The sequence below is a fragment of the Eublepharis macularius genome, chromosome 1 (assembly GCF_028583425.1).
Source record: "Eublepharis macularius isolate TG4126 chromosome 1, MPM_Emac_v1.0, whole genome shotgun sequence".
NCBI lineage: Eukaryota > Metazoa > Chordata > Lepidosauria > Squamata > Eublepharidae > Eublepharis > Eublepharis macularius.
The window spans coordinates 145,538,407-145,555,721 of NC_072790.1; the positions used below are offsets into that span (position 1 = coordinate 145,538,407).

General features: G+C 42.8%; 2 protein-coding genes across 2 annotated transcripts in view; one reads left to right on the forward strand and one right to left on the reverse strand.

The window, feature by feature from the left end:
- Positions 1–382: 382 nt before the first annotated feature.
- Positions 383–14,523, reverse strand: ARV1 (ARV1 homolog, fatty acid homeostasis modulator). The gene is made up of 5 exons (XM_054981685.1): positions 14,370–14,523; positions 5,971–6,090; positions 3,940–4,093; positions 3,124–3,348; positions 383–977 (listed from the first exon to the last, which is right to left on the reverse strand). Exons 1-5 carry the CDS (start codon positions 14,466–14,468, stop codon positions 871–873), a joined length of 705 nt encoding a protein of 234 aa, XP_054837660.1. The 5' UTR covers positions 14,469–14,523; the 3' UTR covers positions 383–870.
- Positions 14,524–14,723: 200 nt separating this feature from the next.
- The window catches only part of TTC13 (tetratricopeptide repeat domain 13), a 42,667-nt gene continuing 40,075 nt past the window's right edge, over positions 14,724–17,315 (forward strand). The window contains exons 1-2 of the mRNA XM_054996405.1: positions 14,724–14,934; positions 16,344–16,438. Of these exons, the coding sequence (XP_054852380.1) occupies positions 14,724–14,934; positions 16,344–16,438 (306 nt within the window). The remainder of the gene's footprint in view (positions 14,935–16,343; positions 16,439–17,315) is intronic.

Sequence of the window (17,315 nt, forward strand, 5' to 3'; positions counted from 1 at the left end):
TGAGAGGTAATGCTTTGTAACCGCTACGTAACTATTCCCTTTATTTGGAGTTTCTGTAAACATCAAGTTAAAAATGTGATTAATACCCAAATACAAAATGATCTCACTACCACAGCTGCTGAAGTGATGCCCCTCCAATTCAAGTTTAATGTTATAGTGTGTAGTACTGCAGTCTACTTACTCTATCGTAAGCACTGGCTTGCACAGTTTTTCTGCATCAATTAACAAAGCAATCCAATCTGCTCTGTTCTGAAGAAGTGAGCTGTGGCTCATGAAAGCTCATATGCTACCAATAATTTTGTTAGTCTTATAGGTGCTACTGGACTCTTGCTCTTTTCCACTGCTACAGACAGATTAACACAGCTACCCATCTTGATCTCAATCCAATCTATCATTCTTTATTTCATAAACTTAAGATATTTAAATATTATATGGTCCTCTATGGGCCACTTTCTTCTTTTTTCTCATACAGAAACAACCAAACTAGCTCCCCCCCTCCTGAGTGCTGAACACAAAATAGTGAGGTCCGTTCTTAGTAGTGTTCTCCTAGATTCCTTAGTACTGTTCTCCTTGTGAATCCAGTTGTAATAGCAGTCAAAGATCTTTTTGCAAGACCAAAAGTACCAAAGGATGCTATAAAATTATCAGTGCATGACAAGTGAAGTTCTTGCGCTTGGTTTCAGCCTTTCTTCATTTTACCGTCATCTGCTCAGCCTGGAACAGCAGGTACACTCAGAATTCCTTTACCACTGCATTTATAACTAAAAGGCAACAACACTGTGGCAATGTAACAACTGAGAATTACTCCAAAGGTGTTCCTTTCTTTACATCTTCAAAAATCCACTGTTAGCAAAAAGACAGCTGACTGGCTCAAATGTTCCATCCTATCCTCTGGAACAAATAGATGACACCATTTTCCAAAATGAGTCCACTCACAATGGCCATCAGACAAAGTTTTCGGCTTGTATTCAATGTAACTGCAAAATAAAGGAGACATGAGATGGGCAGTGTTCCAAAGGGTTTGCTGCAGTGGATATAAATGGACAGAATCCTATTTCCAGTTAATATCTGATGCCTTTGAATACTGGCTTGGATCTAGCGAAGCATGTCTACAGAAACAAGTGTTTCCACCTGTGGAATGTAGCTTTCTTACTCCCCCCCTCCCCACTGCAGTCCAAAATGGTCCCAATGCTCCAAGTGGATCCATGGCAAAGCCTACATGATTTGGAACAGTTTGTAATGTTAAAAACTGTTACCAGAGTTTGAATTTTTAATTATTTATGGTAATTCTAACCTGCCTTTCTCTGAAAAGGAATCAAGGATAACTCATCAGTGATAACAGAAATCGAAACTCATTCTTAAGCCTATATAACCTATTAATGGAATAAACCCATTTTACAAAAAATGCCTGTCTAAAAATATTTTAAGTTTTATAGTCTCTGTAAACCAAGCAATCCACCAGGTAGGGCCAATACAGAAAACATTCTAGTATGAGAGGACATCATTTAAATTTTTAAAATACTTTGTTCTCATGTACAACACATTATAGTAGTCTAGCCTGGAAGTAACTGTGGCAGAGTGGCCACGTTGAGTGGGTCAAGATGGGAGCCAGCTTCTGTGCCAAATAGGGGGTGGGGGGAATTTGCTGCCGAGCCAACTTCTTTCTCCGACTCCTGGCTCTTCACTGAATCAGATAGGGCCAAATGAACCCCTCAAATGAGGAGAGTGCAATCCCCTCCAAAACCTCACCCTGACTGACCAGCCTCACCTCTTTCATATTCAATAGGTTTATCCTTAGACACTTAATCACAGCTACCTGACACTGGCCTGAGATGATGACAGCTGCCGAACCTATGGATGATGTCTCCATAGGTGATGTTTCACATCAAGATTAAATAGAATGGGAGATAACAGAGCCCCATGGAAACCCATGAGGAGGACCCCATACGGATGATTCCTAATTTCCCAACAATAAACTTCTGCATAGTCACTTTAAAATGATCTGAACCACTAATTCCACCTCTGACTGTCTTAACAAAATCTTGCAGTCCATTATGTCAAAGGCTGCTGAAAGATCCAATAACAGCAACAAAGAAGCATAGTGTTTAACCAAAAACAGAAACTGCCCATTGGAGCTACCAATGCCAATTCTGTTTCATAGCTGGCCTGAAGCCAGATCTAACAGGATCAAAGGCAGATTAGTTGATTAATTTTCAGTCTTGCTATTTACAGAAAGAAGTAAAATGTACACTTTAATTTGCAAATCTATTTGGTTCTGGTATACCACTGCAGAAGAGCGCTAACAACGAGTTCTTTAAGAACACATAGTAACTTTTGTTTTTTAAACTGGAAGATAAACTTCCTCATCTAAAAAGGTGGTAACACAAATTTACTTAATTGAATATTTAGCTAAAATGACTATAATAAGCTCAAAATTCAATTGACAGTTGTAGTTGTAAACTGAGCAAATATAATAATCCTTTCCTTGTTGAACATAGCTGTGATTTTTCACAGCTCTCCAGTATAATTTTGTTATTCCTTTTGTTGTACATCTTTAAACTAATAGTGAGGTTTAAACTAATAGTGAGTGAAAATCAACCATATTAAAACTATATCTTAAATTGTGCCATGGGTAGCCCAATCCTAAGTGGGGGAAGGATGAAAAGCGCTCAGAGAGAGGACTAAGGCTTACGCGGGTGTAACCCCCCCTCTACCAGCAGCTGCCACCAGTGGGCACACTGGGCGGCCGGACAGAAACATAAGTGTGGCATAAGTTCCCAAAAGTTAGTCAGCTTCCAAAGCTGCTCCCCCTGCAGCGGAGGAAAGTTACACCATGAAAAAAGGATGCATAGCCCATAGGCGCCCATTGAACAGGAAAACTAGGGCCCAGCCCCACCCACACGGCCTGACGGGGCATAGGATGGCAACTACCGTGGAGACCAATCCACGAGTGTCTCCGTGGTGGGTGAGCCCCCGCTCCACGCAGCCAATCAGCTACCTAGGCACCCTGAATGAGAGAGGTATGAAACCTGGATCAGCTGTATGCCAGGACTGAAAGAATGTGTCAGATCTTGACCTATTTCAGGGCATAATTATACTACTAGTAGAAAATTAGAAAGATACCTCTAATTGCTTGAGAATTTGATGTCAAGACAAACACTTTAATGAGCTTGAGACACAAAGGAGTATAGTCATGTTCCCAAATAACAGCTGGAATCAACAGAAGTTTTCCGTAACTAGACAGGAGCAGCGCTTTCAGAAGTAAGATGCAATCTGCCTTTGTTTTTAGGACTATTGGTCTTGCTAACCACAGAGCAGTGAAGATGCCAATCAAAAAGGCAGTTTGTTCTGAATGAGAGAAGGATGAAACAATTTTAAGAAAGAACTGTGATTATAAAGCATAAAGTCTGTACAACATTTTATTAGGTATATTCACAAGATGCCTTTAAAGAAGTTTTGATTGGAAATACAAACTTTTTGGGATTAGACTGTATAGATGGTAACAAGTATTTGAACAGGATCACCCAAAAGATATAAAAAGACAGAAAGAGTGATATCTCTAATCTCTGAGGATAAAGCCAGGATTCAAAGAACTGCAAATCTGCACTGGCACATGCACCAAGATTTTTCAGGCTCGTTGATTCCTCAGTAGCCTTCTGGCTGTGCGTCCCTAAAAGCCACTCATGGTTAAGTGCAATAACTGACAAACTACAAAGGTTTGTGGTTTGTACTTATACACCACATTTCCAGAAAACTCAAAGAAGTTTACAATTAAAACAAAATGCAGCATAACTAAGCAAATTCAGAGGAAGCTTAGAGAGAAATAATGAACCAGCGCTATAACATCCATTCTGCACTAATGATTTAAAGGCACTACAGACAGGTCTGAACTACGTTACACATTTAAAAACAGCAGCAACAAATAATCTTTGATCTTACCCAGGGATGCTATCCCAAACATTCGATAAAAATCCCATTCTTTGGCATATCTAATTAAATCATCAGGGTCAGGGCTTTGACTTGAATCCTGTAGTTGTAGCCACCTGAGATAAGCTTCACAAAGCAAACAAAATATGCAGAGCTTTCCATGGATCTGAGCAATAAAAAAAATGCTAGCATCAGAAGCAGACACTTCAAAATAGTCTCAGAAGCCACAACCCACAACCGTACCACCCTCAGTAGCTATTATAAAGCATGCTATTTGCTAGGTTCTCGAAGATTAGCCGTGAATATCCTCATATATGAAAGGCAGTTTTACACTTTTCTTGTGTTGGGAAGAGAAGGAATGACAGAAGCAGAACAGAAGGAGATGTGATCCTGTGCATGAAACACACAAGCCATCTCTTTCATCTCTTCCCCCAGACTGTTCTTGGAGCATACTAGGCCTGGCACTAAGAAAGCAGTGGGGGTAGTAAAGCAGGTCTCCTTATTCCCCACTAGTCTCAGGAATGGAATTTAACAAATGTGGGAAATGAGGGAGAAGCAAGTTGGACATGAACTTAACTGCCTTTACCTAATCCCTTCTTTTCCTGGTCCTACTGAACCTAGTGGGAGCTGGGGTGGCCTGGAGTAAAGGGCAGGATCACAGAAGCCCAAAACACATGCTACCATCCATCAAACTGACAGGTCCTCATTTAGTTGATGGTTATGAAAGACTTGTCTTAAAAACAATTCAAGAGTTTTGCTTTGCTAAACAAGGAACAAATATTCATGTGCAGAACTTAATACTTACAGAGAGGCAAGGCTACCATGGCCCCTTTTTATGACTATATGTCAAGTCGCTATCCTTTTTCAGTGCACTAACAGCGAAGCTCTTAGGAGAGAGGAACACATTAAGGCAAGCCTATAATAGATCTTACTAGCACTACAATGGGCCAACATTGTTAATAATGCAGTAAGTTGATCACACTGAGCCTAATTCATTTAGTTCAATTTCTGTTCTGCCCTTTCCCAATGACTCAGGGCAGCACACAAGATACCTAATTAATTTCCAAGTATCTACATGCTGGCTTAATCTTGGCTTCTGACTGAAATTTTATTGCTGTTCTGGAAAGTATTCAGGTTCAGACTTTTCACAGCATGACAGAGCCAGTGTAGTGTAGGTGGTTAGAGGGACAGACTAGGATCTGGGTGACCCACTCCCCACTTTGCCTAAGCAACCTCACAGGGTTGTTGTGAAGACAAAATGGAGGAGAGGAGAATGAAGCAAACCACTTTGGGTCTCCAATGGGAAGAAAAGCAGGGTATAAATGAAGTAAAATAAATTTTTGAGACCTTTAGGGGCAATTCTACATTTTGGGAGAAGCTTCTCTATACACTCTCCTTGCTGCTGATCGAGGTCCATTGATCAATTTTAACATATGTGATACCAAAGATTTTTGTACAAGCTTCTGTTCAGCCACTGTTAAGATTTACAAGCTCAATGCAAAACAGATCTGCCCTAACACAGCATCTACTTTTGCAAAGAAAAATGGCTCCTGTGCTTAGGTTTCAACATGTTAAAGGAATGTGGCTACAACTGAAGGCTCAAGGATCTTAAGATTTTTTTTTCAGAGAAGGAACAGTCTCTCCTAGAAGCATATATGCGATCACTACATTTCTTCAGCATATTCCTTGCCGCTAGCTTCCAGGCAGATGTGAACTATGGAACTACTTCCATTAAGGAGCGGTCTTGGAGCTAGCTCAACTCTTATGTATTCAGTTAATATGTTTATGTATGTTATATGGGCACAAGACAAGAGTGATTTTCAAGAGTCTTCCCATTCTCAAAAAACACTACACACAAGAAGCAACACCTGGGAGCCCAATGAAAGTCACTATCACTAGTATACTGAAAGGAAGGGGGAAAGGAAAATCAGTTCCTGGCAATAAGTCACAGATAAAATATTTTCATTATTATTTCACTGAGTTGTGATAAGATCTACATATCTTAAAATAAATTAAGATGAGAAAAAAATCCCAGGAACTTACATTTATCTTTGTATTGAACAGAACATGCCTGTAGGCCTGTGCTTTGCATAAGACAGCATTAATTAATATTATAACAGGATCATATTCAATATATTTGTCCACTGGTTTCTGGCAGGATTTCTGAAAATAAAGCAGGAGCAAGTTAAAATGCTTGCTAACAGTCTTGTAAATCACACAAAGTTCTTCCCATTTTGGGTAACAAAAATGGTCTGCACTGCATCTTCCATTATGTCTTTCATCTGAAACCTTCACAAAAGCAAAGACAAATATGAGAAATAGTTTCATGTTTCACCCTGCATTAAACTCAGCCATTAAATTTATAGACACTGCAAGACAGAGAAAGAGTTATTTGCCCACCGCCAGAGTCTGAAGGAATGTACTAGCAGCTCATAAAAAGTTCTTACTAATGCTGTGTATTTTGGCTATGTGACAGTATTTTGATAATTTGTGTAAAAATAAGCATTTAGAATTAATTATAACATATGTATTAAATATAAAAGCAGTTGTATGATTTAGAAAAAGATCTGAGAGTGCTATAAAAATATGGGTCCGTACCGTAATTCATTCCTGGAAGCACAGCTACATTATAAGCATCCCATGGCAGTGGTTTGTTACAGTAGTAAATAAGGAAAACTTAAAGGACTGGATCCAGCAGTAGATTTCCACTAATCAATTTAATCAAGCCGCAGAAGGCTTTCTAGAAACAGGAATGGTTCTTGTGCTAAGATGAAGTACCAGTGTTATGAACTGGAGATGTGCATGAGTAAGATGTAAAATTTGTGGGTATTTTGTGATCCAGCATGGTGCAGTGGTTTGTCAGACTAGGATCTGGGCAATCCAGCTTCAAATCTCCACTCCATGGAAGCTTACTGGGTGACCTTGGGACAGTCACACACACTCAGCCTAACCTACTTCACAGATAGTTTAAGGTGGTCAGCCGTGTTGGTCTGCAGTAGAACAGCAGGATTCGAGTGCAGTAGCCCCTTAGAGACCAACAAGATTTTCCTTCCCACTACAGCAGCTTCTAGCATCCCCTACATCAACTATCCTAGCTGCTTATTATTATTCATAAAAATATAATTTCTCTCTTGTTTTAAGGATGCTTGGTATACAAGCTCTAGCTTTTGCATGAAGAGTTACAGCTGGCAAACTGAATAAAGTTGATTAATATTATAAATGAAATTTGTGTGTGTGTATACACACACTTGCACGTATCTATATATATAAAGACAAGTGTCCTGACTAACTCATCAATGCCCAGCCCAAACCTCTGGACCCAGAAACATGAAATTTGGGGAGAACATTCCTTTTGTGATGTAGGGGCTCACTAAGAATGGATTTTAAGAAATTCACCCCCTAAGGGGGTAAAAAGGGGTAAAATGTGTTTCCCCATAGGGATATAGCTTCCCTGTGTGGCTGGGAGGCTGCTCATTGCGCCCCCCCCCCCCATCAACTGCCAACTCAGCCACTCTGCCCTGAGGTCATTTGCATATGCAGCCTTGACTGGTCATCATCCCAACATTCTAAGTATGCAGGACACATGCAGTATTCAGGACACATTCAATGATTCCCAGTCATTGAACGTGTCCTGAGGTAAAAATACACCTTCCCTCTAGGGTTGCCAATCTCCCTGTGGGGGCCTGGCTTTCCTGTGTGGCTGGCAGGCTGATGGGTCAGCTGTGGAACTCTGTGTTCTGAGGTAAAAATTAGGTCAAGGAAACTGCAGACAGTTGAAGAAAGACAGTACAAGACTCCTGAAAAGGGCTTTTATATCAAAGTCAGTATGGCAGCTGAGTTTTTAAATGTTCATGGGGAGATAGTTCACAACCTTTCTAGGGACTATTTCAATGCAAACCTCTTACATGAACCTGCCGAAGTGCCCACCACGCCACCCTTCGCTCAATCCAACTCCACCTCACACCTCTTGCAGCCATCACCTCTTACTGCCCCCAAGAAGCCTCATGGCAGACGTTGTGCAAGATATACCAATGCCAAAAGGAGGAAGCAACGAGATGCGGCAAAGAAATATGCACATTGTACTCCTGCGGTGCACTGAGCAGTAGTGGCCAAGTACCAGTAAGTCTCATGTCCAAGGGAAAGGAGACCATTCCTGCAGCTTGTACGTATTTTTTACTTTATTGATTGCACTTGTTGTATGCCATTAAAGGTACTTGATTGATTATTGCACTTGTCAGGGCTTGCGGCGGCCGCCACTGGGCGGGCCCCCGGTCTGACCGGCCCTGACGTCAAAGGGGTGCCAGGGATGCTGCAGGACCCTGCTCTGTGGAAGGAGGGGCGGTATACCTCACCCAGACTCCCTCTCAGTCCACTCGCTGGCCTGCTCAACCTGTGCCACTCACCCCCTTTGATCTCCACCATCTCCTTCATTGACTCTCCTCCTCGCCTCCACTCTGCTCCATTCCATTGCTCCTACTCAACCCGCTCCACCCTGTGGGTGTGCTTCCCTTTTATCCCTTCAGCCTAGCCATGCTCTACCTGCTAACCACACCCTCCTGCTGCCTTCCACCCATGGCCCTAGCTGGCCTAGGCAGCTGCACCTGTGCTCATTTGGCTGGAAGCACTGGGTCGGTCCGCCTGTGCCTCCCTGGCTGGCTGTCCAGCCTCCCTGGCTGATCTGATGGCTGAAGGCAGGCACAGCTGAGCCTCCCTGGCTGGCTGTCCATCTCCTCCCACAGAATGCCTCAGGCAGCTCCACCTGGGGCTGCTTAGCTCCCAGTATCCCCTGGGCTAGGTTAGTGCTTTCCAGCTGAGCTGCTGAGGCTGTTTCTCTTCCCTGGCTGGTAAGGCTTCAGCTTGGCCTGCTGCTGGCTGCCTGTCCCCACCATCTTGGCCCTCTCTGTTTGCTCTAGCCCCCTCTGGGTTGCCCCCAGTCTCCTTACCTGCCCCCCTGGACTCCCACTGGAGGGTGGGGCTGGCTGGCCTCCACCTGCCCCTTCTAACCCTCTGAGGCTTGGGTGTCTCTTCCCTTTCCCCTGTGGCTGGCTGGGGCTTGGGTGTCTCTTCCCTTCCCTCTGTGGCTGGCTGGGGCTTGGGTGTCTCTTCCCTTCCCCCTGGGGCCGTCTGGTGCTGGGCCTGGCTGTCTGCTGAGGCACCTGGGCTGCTGTCTCCCAAGGGTCTCCTGTCCTTTTCTCCAGGTAAGTCCGGGGGCTGGGCTGTAGACCCCGGACAGCACTACACTCTTTTCCTTTTAAAATTCTCTTCAATAAATGTTACATTTCGAAATTCACTTCATCAGTTTTATGCATCAACATGCTCTGTTTTATTCAAACACTTTTGTGAAGTGTGGCTACTATGCTATTATACTACAAAACCAACTAACCCCCCCCCACACACACAACCCAAAAAATGTTACATACCCATAAGTATTATAATGGGATTTAAAGGGTGGGTGGGTGGGAGTGAGTGAGTGAGAGAGAGAGAGTGAGAGTGTGTGTGTGAGAGAGAGAGAGAATTTAAACACCTGTCTCAAGATACCTGTCTGAAGAAGGGAGCTCTGTCTCTCAAAAGCTTACATTCTCAGAATCTTGTTGCTCTCTAAGGTGCCACTGGACTCAAAAGCTAACTATGTTTAAAATAAGACATGGTTTCACACTGTGTCTGGACTGAGTCAATCCAAGGTTGACTATATTATCAACTAATAGCATTTTCAGTCTTGTCTGAGTTGAATTACTGGCCATCCAGTCTGTTACAAATCATAATCAGATGCAACAGAAGGATGGTGAATGATGGGACATTACTCCAAATTCCCAAATGACCTCGAGATTCCCAAATAATACAGTATCAAGATAGCTAACAGTAATCTACCAAGCCCACACTGTGGTACTGATCAACCAGAAAGGAAGGAAACTGTTTGAACATGCTGCTTCCTAATGCCCATCTTAACCAATCCAGGAAGCTACCATTGTTGATGGTATCAAAAGCTTTACACTTACTTGCAACACAGTAAATTCCATAGAAGTCCCTATTGATAGTATGCTGTTTGGCAGAATTCTTCAAATGTGTGTGTTTAATCTGAGAAAACTGTCATTACTAGACCATGGCATAGGCAACTAATAGGCCATATTAAAAATGTACGGTGAGTTTTCTGGCACCTTAATGATTAACATAATGCTTTATTCCACCACCAGCATTCTGCACCTACATTAAGAAGATTCTCTCAATGCAATAGCCAGCATGGTGTACAATGTTGGACCAGGATCTGGGAGACCCAGGTTCAAATCTCTACTCTGAGTCTCTCTTCACAAGAGCCTGGGCATGTGTTCATCAAGTGTCAAGAGTGGCAATGTTAGCCAGGAAGTGTAGTTTTGAAAGACAGAGCTGGCGGAGATTACTCCAGAGGGTACGGATTCTCTCACAGCCCTGTGCTGACTCTGGCATGCCAGACTACCTCCCCTTCCAGAGCTTTTACCCTGCCGCCCTTGTTGCTTAAAACTTTAATTTAACCAGGGCAAAGGCTCCAGAAGGGGAGACATCAGAGGCGACAGAGGGCTGTGAGAGAATCCATCGCCTCCGGAGTGATCTCCGCTGGCCCTGTCATTTAAAACTATGCTTCCTGGCTAACATTGCATCTCCCAGTACATGAAGAACATGTCATATATCTTGTATAGACTCTCTGACATGGTAGCTTGCTGCGTAACCTTTTGCCAGTCACACACTCTCAGGTTAACCTACTTCACAGGATTGTTGTGAGGACAAAATAAAAAATGGGAGAATACTGTAAGCTTCTTTCAGTCCCCATTGGGGAGAAAAGTTGGGTATAAATGAAGTACATAAATATTTGTTTATTATTATTAGTGCTTGAGGTGGTTTACAGCATACTTATAAAAACTATTAAAATAATATAAATACAAACATTAAAATAGGTAGTATAATATTAAAATAGGAATACAAACATCAAAAACCAATAATACAATACAAACATTAAAATCTATACATCTAAAAGAATAGCGCTATCACTAAATCCTACTCATGCCCCTTGTCTATAATAAATAAATTATATGGAGTCAACCCAATAAAAATATCTGAATCAGCCTCCAAATAGCAGATGAAACATCTCTACTTTTCAGGTCCTCTGGAATTTCACCATATTCCAGAGACTCTCCTGTTAATGCATTCCAGGAGGATGGAGTCACAAACATAAAAGCTCTCCCTCTGGTCAAAGAGGGTCAAAATGGCCCTGGGGCTAGGAACCACTAACAGGCCCTGAGATGACGAGCATAGGGCACATGGGGGGTTATACTGGGAGAGGCAGCCCCGTAGGTATGAGGATCCCAGACTATTAAGGGCTTTAAAGGTTAAAACCAGCACCCTGAATATGATTCAGAAGACAACTGGAAGCCAGTGCAGTTGCTTCAAAATCAAAGTAATATGCACTGATCATACTGTGCCAGTCAACAGTCTGGACACTGCATTCTGTACCAACTGGAATTTCTGAAGTGCCTTCATTGGTACATAAAGTGAGTTACAGTAGTCTAGATGAGAGGTGACCATAGCATGGATTGCTTTGGCAAGGTGAGACCAAGATGGGGCTCAGTGGGGGACCAAGGTGGGCTCGGTGGAGATGGTAGAATGCTGACCTTGCCACCATGGACACTTGCTTGTCCATGGATAGTGTGGAATACAACCACACTCCCAAACTCCTGACAGAGTCCACCGCTGTAAGCCGGACTCCATCAAGTGATGGAAGAGCTGGGTCCACTATTGTTGCAGACTGCGAGCGGAACTACAAGTGACAAAAGGCACAGGTTGGACACTTGCCAGCTTCCCTCAAGTTTTGATGGGAAATGTAGGCAGCTTGGCGGAATGTTGGTCAAGTGACAGTTGAAAAGTCAGAGAGCCAAGCTGCAAGACTAGGATGCCTACATTTCCCATCAAAACTTGAGGGAAGCTGACAAGTATCCAACCTGTGCCTTTTGTCACTTGTAGTTCTGCTCTGAGTCAGCCACATGACTTCCACTTCTGATAGATTTAACTTCAGCTAACTCTATCTCAACCAATCAACCACAGCATTCAGGCACTGGACAAGGACTGAGATCTCAGCCTTTAGCTGCTCTATCCAGGATATAAAGTTGAGTGTAATCAGCTACTGGAGGCACTTAACTCCAAACCCTCTGACAATCTCTATTAAAGGGTGCATATAAATACTGAATACCATTGTGGAAAGAATCAATCCCTGAGGGACTCAACAGGAGAGTTCCTGCTGGGCCGACTTCTCCTCCCCAAGGGCAACCCTAAAAAAAGTCCTTGAAGGAATGAGGAGAACCAATCCAAAGCAGTTCCCCTCACTCTCAGTGTGACCAAGCCATTGACCAAAACTGAATGGTCAAGGGTGTCAAACACTGCTGACAGATCTAACAAAATCAGCAGCACATGCCCACTTTTATCCAAGTGCAGTCAGAGATTGTCAACCAGCGCCACCAGAGCTGTCTCGGTGCCAAATCCAGTCCTGAAGCCAGACTGGAATGGGTCCAACACAGATGTTTCCATCAAGAAACCCTGGGGCTATTCCACCACTGGCTGCTCAATTACCTTGCCCAATCAATTACCTTGCTCAGAAATGGTAAATTCTGATGGCTGTCTGGAATTAATATGGATAATATGATTAAGCATTTAGTGTTTTAAAAAAATTTAAATAGATTTTATGGATATGAAATGTAATTTCAATTTTGATTTGGCCTCTTCCAAACTATTTAACTACTATATGGTGAGCCTTTTAGGGATCAGAGTATTTTGATTTGGAGAAACTGCTTTACACTGGTCTAAACCAGTGAGGATATAAATCTAATCAACAAATAACAAACAGCCTAATTATTAAGAAAGCAAAGGATTCTGAAGAAGAACTGCTCAAAGATAAGCATGACTCTACAGAACAATTCATTAATTCAGATAGATGTAGTGGCAGAGTGCCCTCAAGTCATAGCTGACTTATGGCGACCCCTGGTGGGGTTTTCATGGTAAGAGACAAACAGAGGTAGTTTGCCACTGCCTGCCTCTGCAACCCTGGTCCCACCCAATTATTAACCAAGGCTGACCCTGCTTAGCTTCTGAGATCTGACGAGATCAGGCTCACCTGGGCTATCCAGGTCAAGGCAATTCAGATAGATAAGTATTGTCGAAGGCTTTCACGGCCGGAGAACGATGGCTGTTGTGGGTTTTCCGGGCTGTATTGCCGTGGTCTTGGCATTGTAGTTCCTGACGTTTCGCCAGCAGCTGTGGCTGGCATCTTCAGAGGTGTAGCACCAAAAGACAGAGATCTCTCAGTGACACTGAGAGATCTCTGTCTTTTGGTGCTACACCTCTGAAGATGCCAGCCACAGCTGAGAGATCTCTGTCTTTTGATGCTACACCTCTGAAGATGCCAGCCACAGCTGCTGGCGAAACGTCAGGAACTACAATGCCAAGACCACGGCAATACAGCCCAGATAGATAAGGCCTATGAAATTATAAAAATGCAAGCAGAAGCATGGCTATATAACAAGTGAACACTGTGGAGAGAAGGGGAAAAAAGAAAGCTAGAAACAGTATTTGGGAGCTATAGTCAAGAAAAGAGCATTCAGACAATGCTGTAAAAAGAGTAGTAGTAGAAAACAACAAAAGACTGTGCAACCTTGGGGGAGGAAAAAATCATGTACTCCACCCAGAGCTCCTTAGAGTGGGCTAAATAAAAGTGTATTCAAATTAAAAACTACTTGCACTATCAAGAATACTGGAAGAAAAGATCTGAGGAAAATCCCATAGCTCGCAGAGCCCATTAAATGAACTGAAAAGCACTTTGTTTTTACTCAAATGGGCTCTCTCAGATTTAATATCATCTCGTGCTTCTAGGCTAAGTGAAGACTCCAATTCCATGTCAAGGACCATCTTTCTTTTCAGTGGACTTCTAGGCTGCCTTTTCCTTCAAAAAAGCTCAAGACAATTAAACACAGAACCTACACCCTTCTGAAATCTGCTTTTAAAAATAAGACTGGAAAGTTTGTAATTGCAGTGCAGGGGAGGGGGGAGAGTTCTGTGAGAATCCTTTCCCAAATCTTGTATCTTTTTGCCCTCTATTTCAAATCCCCATTCTGCTATGGAAGCGATGGGTTACCTTCGGCTAGTCACTCTCTCTGTCTAGACTACCTCACAGGGCTGTTGTGAGACCAAAGTAGAGAACTATGATGTGAGACTAGTTCTCCACTGGAGACTAAAGCTCGTTATACATATCTAATTAAAATGACAATAAATAGGAAACAACAGAGGGAGCACACGCCTTTCCGTATAGTTTCTCCAGCTCTTTATGCTCCATTTTGTGGTGATATTTGCACACCTGGTGAGCTATTACACTCCTCTACCTTTCTCATTGTTTCTCCTTGCCCATCCTTTGCCCTCTCATAACTTACACAGATGGAGATGCGCAGCACGCCACGCTGATAATCTCTGTACAGCTCTGTAGCCTTTCCATTGCACTCGACGCACCTGTAAGCGCCAGGCGCGGCCATTTTCTTCCTTAGACCGGAGCCGCACCCCCCTAAACATTCGCGGTCTCTTCTTGGATTTTTGCCTCATTCGCTTCCGGAGAGGCGGGCAGGAGGTGGTGCAAAGCAGGTTGGTGCTTGTAGTTTAGCAGCCTCCGACTGCGTTACAAATGAGGGAAGAATTGGAACTACAACTCCCAGAACATATCCCGTTCACCCACTGTCCGCCTGAACTGCAAGATGAAGCGGCAGGCCGCTTTGCGCAGGCGCGCTCAGAAAATGGCCCCCGCCGCCGCCGCTTGGCACGCTCGCCTGAGCCTCGCCGTGCTGCTGCCGCTGGTGTCAGTGATTCTGCCAGCGGTAGCCCTGAGCGAGCAGTATCCGACGCTGTCCTTGCTTAGGCAGGAGCTGCACCGCCCGCAGGGCCAGGGGAACAGAGGCTGTGCGGAGCTCCTGGTGGCTGACTGGGGTGGGGAAGCCGGCGGCTGTGGTGAGTGGGAGGCAAGGAAGGCGCCTGCTCTGCTGCCTCTCTCCAGCCCTGGCTAAGGGCCAGCTCAGTTTGCTCAGCAGAATGGCTTTCCCGGAGCTGCTGGTGATTTTGAGAGAGGTTCCTGTGGAGTTTGTAGGTTGCTCATGTCTATAGGCCAGTTTACACTGAATCAAGAGATTAAATGTTTCCTGTCCTATGCCACTTAATGCTCCTTCTGGGGGGGGGGGGCTGTTCCCCCATTCCTCCTGCACATAGCAGTTCTAGCTGCGCAACCTGAATCTCTTGCCTCATGAGAAGCTGCTGGCTGGGAAGATAATAATTGTTTAAATTAGACTGTAATTGCTAAGCCACACTCCCTTCTGCCAGAGGTCCTCAGTAAGAAACGCTGTTTGGAAGGTGGTTGCCAAATGGTGACCCAAAGGATGCTGATTAGGGAAGACTGAAGATTAACTTTATTTTCTTTTGATCACTTCTGCTGTCTAATAATGACACACAGATTTATCCTTTCAATCATCAAAATGCAGAGAAGTTAGCCGTGTTAGTCTGTGGTAGCAAAATCAAAAAGTCCAGTAGCACCTTTAAGACTAACCAATTTTATTGTAGCATAAGCTTTCGAGAATCAAGTTCTCTTCTTCAGATGCCTGATATCAGGCATCTGAAGAAGAGAACTTGATTCTCGAAAGCTTATGCTACAATAAAATTGGTTAGTCTTAAAGGTGCTACTGGACTCTTTTTAATCATCAAAATGTTTTTGTATAAACAACTTACACAATCGCCTATAACAAACTAATTTTATGTATCCTAGTAATTGGTGTATAATGTTTAAAATGTCCATGTTTTGATACACTTCAATGCTGTTGCAGATAAGTTTTACTCTTGTCACATTTGGGATACCGGCTGTGTTTGTTCCAACTATCTGTTGAGATTTAAACTTGGACTTAAGAGTTCAAAGCTTCCAGCCTGAATGAACACCTGCCCAGTACTACTAAATCTTTTTATACTTGTTCACTTAGAATAAAACATTGATAATCTTGGTGGTAGTTCAGGGCTGAGGAGGTATATTTGGTCTTTCATTATTAAAACAAGAACAAGAGCCCACAAATACTGACATAGCACAAACGGTGTGTTAGGCACTGACTACAAATACAATAGCATCACACTCTTTCCCCCAGAAGGCTTATAGACTGCAACAATAGAACATCTTGAAGTGCTAGATTCTGCTTAGAACCCATCTATTGTAATTTTATTTTGAAGGAGATAATTCAGTGTTTGAACAATTAGTCTAGAAATGTTATTTCAATGTCTTACATGTTATGATTAGTACTGTCTTCTATATTGTAAATTCTGCCCACATGTAATTGTTTTAAGATTGAGTATACTCATTAATGAAGAAAATGTTTCAATTTTAGACTCTTCATTTTTGCACTTTCATGATGCAGACTGTGAACTACGAGGGTCTTCAGCTTGTGAATCCTTGCTTTCATTGAATACTGAAAAACTTTTGGTATGTTTAGCTATTTGTTGTGTATACAAAGGCTTGGATACTGTGGAACGTTTCTGTGGATGGAAGGGGGAGACTTTTGCTGATTTCCCCCTTTCTGCTGCCCACTTCCCTGTTAACTGTTCTTTAGGGTCCCTTGTCTTCAGACACTAGCAGCATCTTTGGAATCAATTTTAGTTCCACTGGGAGTGGGGAGGGAAGGAAGTCCTGTTTGCAGGGTGCAAGACACTAGAGAATGCTGGTGAATCATTACTGGGCTGTCACTACAGTAACAGTTTTACTATGTTACTTAGGATATTCATTTTGTTTGATGATAATGAAAATTGCTTATGTCTTTCATGCCCAAATATTGATACAAATGCAAGAAAGGAATTGTATATTTTATTTCATTTATTGCAATTCTTTAAATATCTCTGTGTTACAAGATACTGTATGAACTATGTATGTTGTTTAACTGTATCATGAGTCAGTGTGTCATACTGGTTAGAGCATCAAACTAGAACTGGGAAATCTGGTTTAAATCCCTGTTCTGTTGTGACGTTCGCTAGATGCTCTTTAGCCAGTCACTGTCTCTTGGCCTAACCTACCTCACAGGGCTGTGCTGAGAATAAAAGGGCGGATGTATGCCACCTGGAGCTGAACAGTGGAATAAAAATTTGTATAATAATAATGATTGTCTTGTTTTCTAAAACAACATGTGGTCTTGGTTATTTTTAAATCCAAGTCTTCTGAATATTTAAGCCTTTTGTTATCCAGTGCTAAGTTTTTGATAGAATTTTGAACATTGGCAGTATAATCCTAAACAGAGTTGTGTTTCAAAGCCATTGACATCCATGGACTTAGGTATAACTCTGCTTAAGATGTACTGTAAATCTCAGTA

Coding starts and splice junctions, on each gene's coding strand:
- ARV1 (XM_054981685.1), bottom strand. CDS start 14,468: ATGGCCGCGCCTGGCGCTTACAGGTGCGTCGAGTGCAATGGAAAGGCT. Junction 3,349..3,939: donor GTTTGGGATAGCATCCCTGG/GTAAGATCAAAG, acceptor TCTCTCATTCAG/AACAAACTGCCTTTTTGATT. Junction 978..3,123: donor AAATTCTCAAGCAATTAGAG/GTATCTTTCTAA, acceptor TTTATTTTGCAG/TTACATTGAATACAAGCCGA.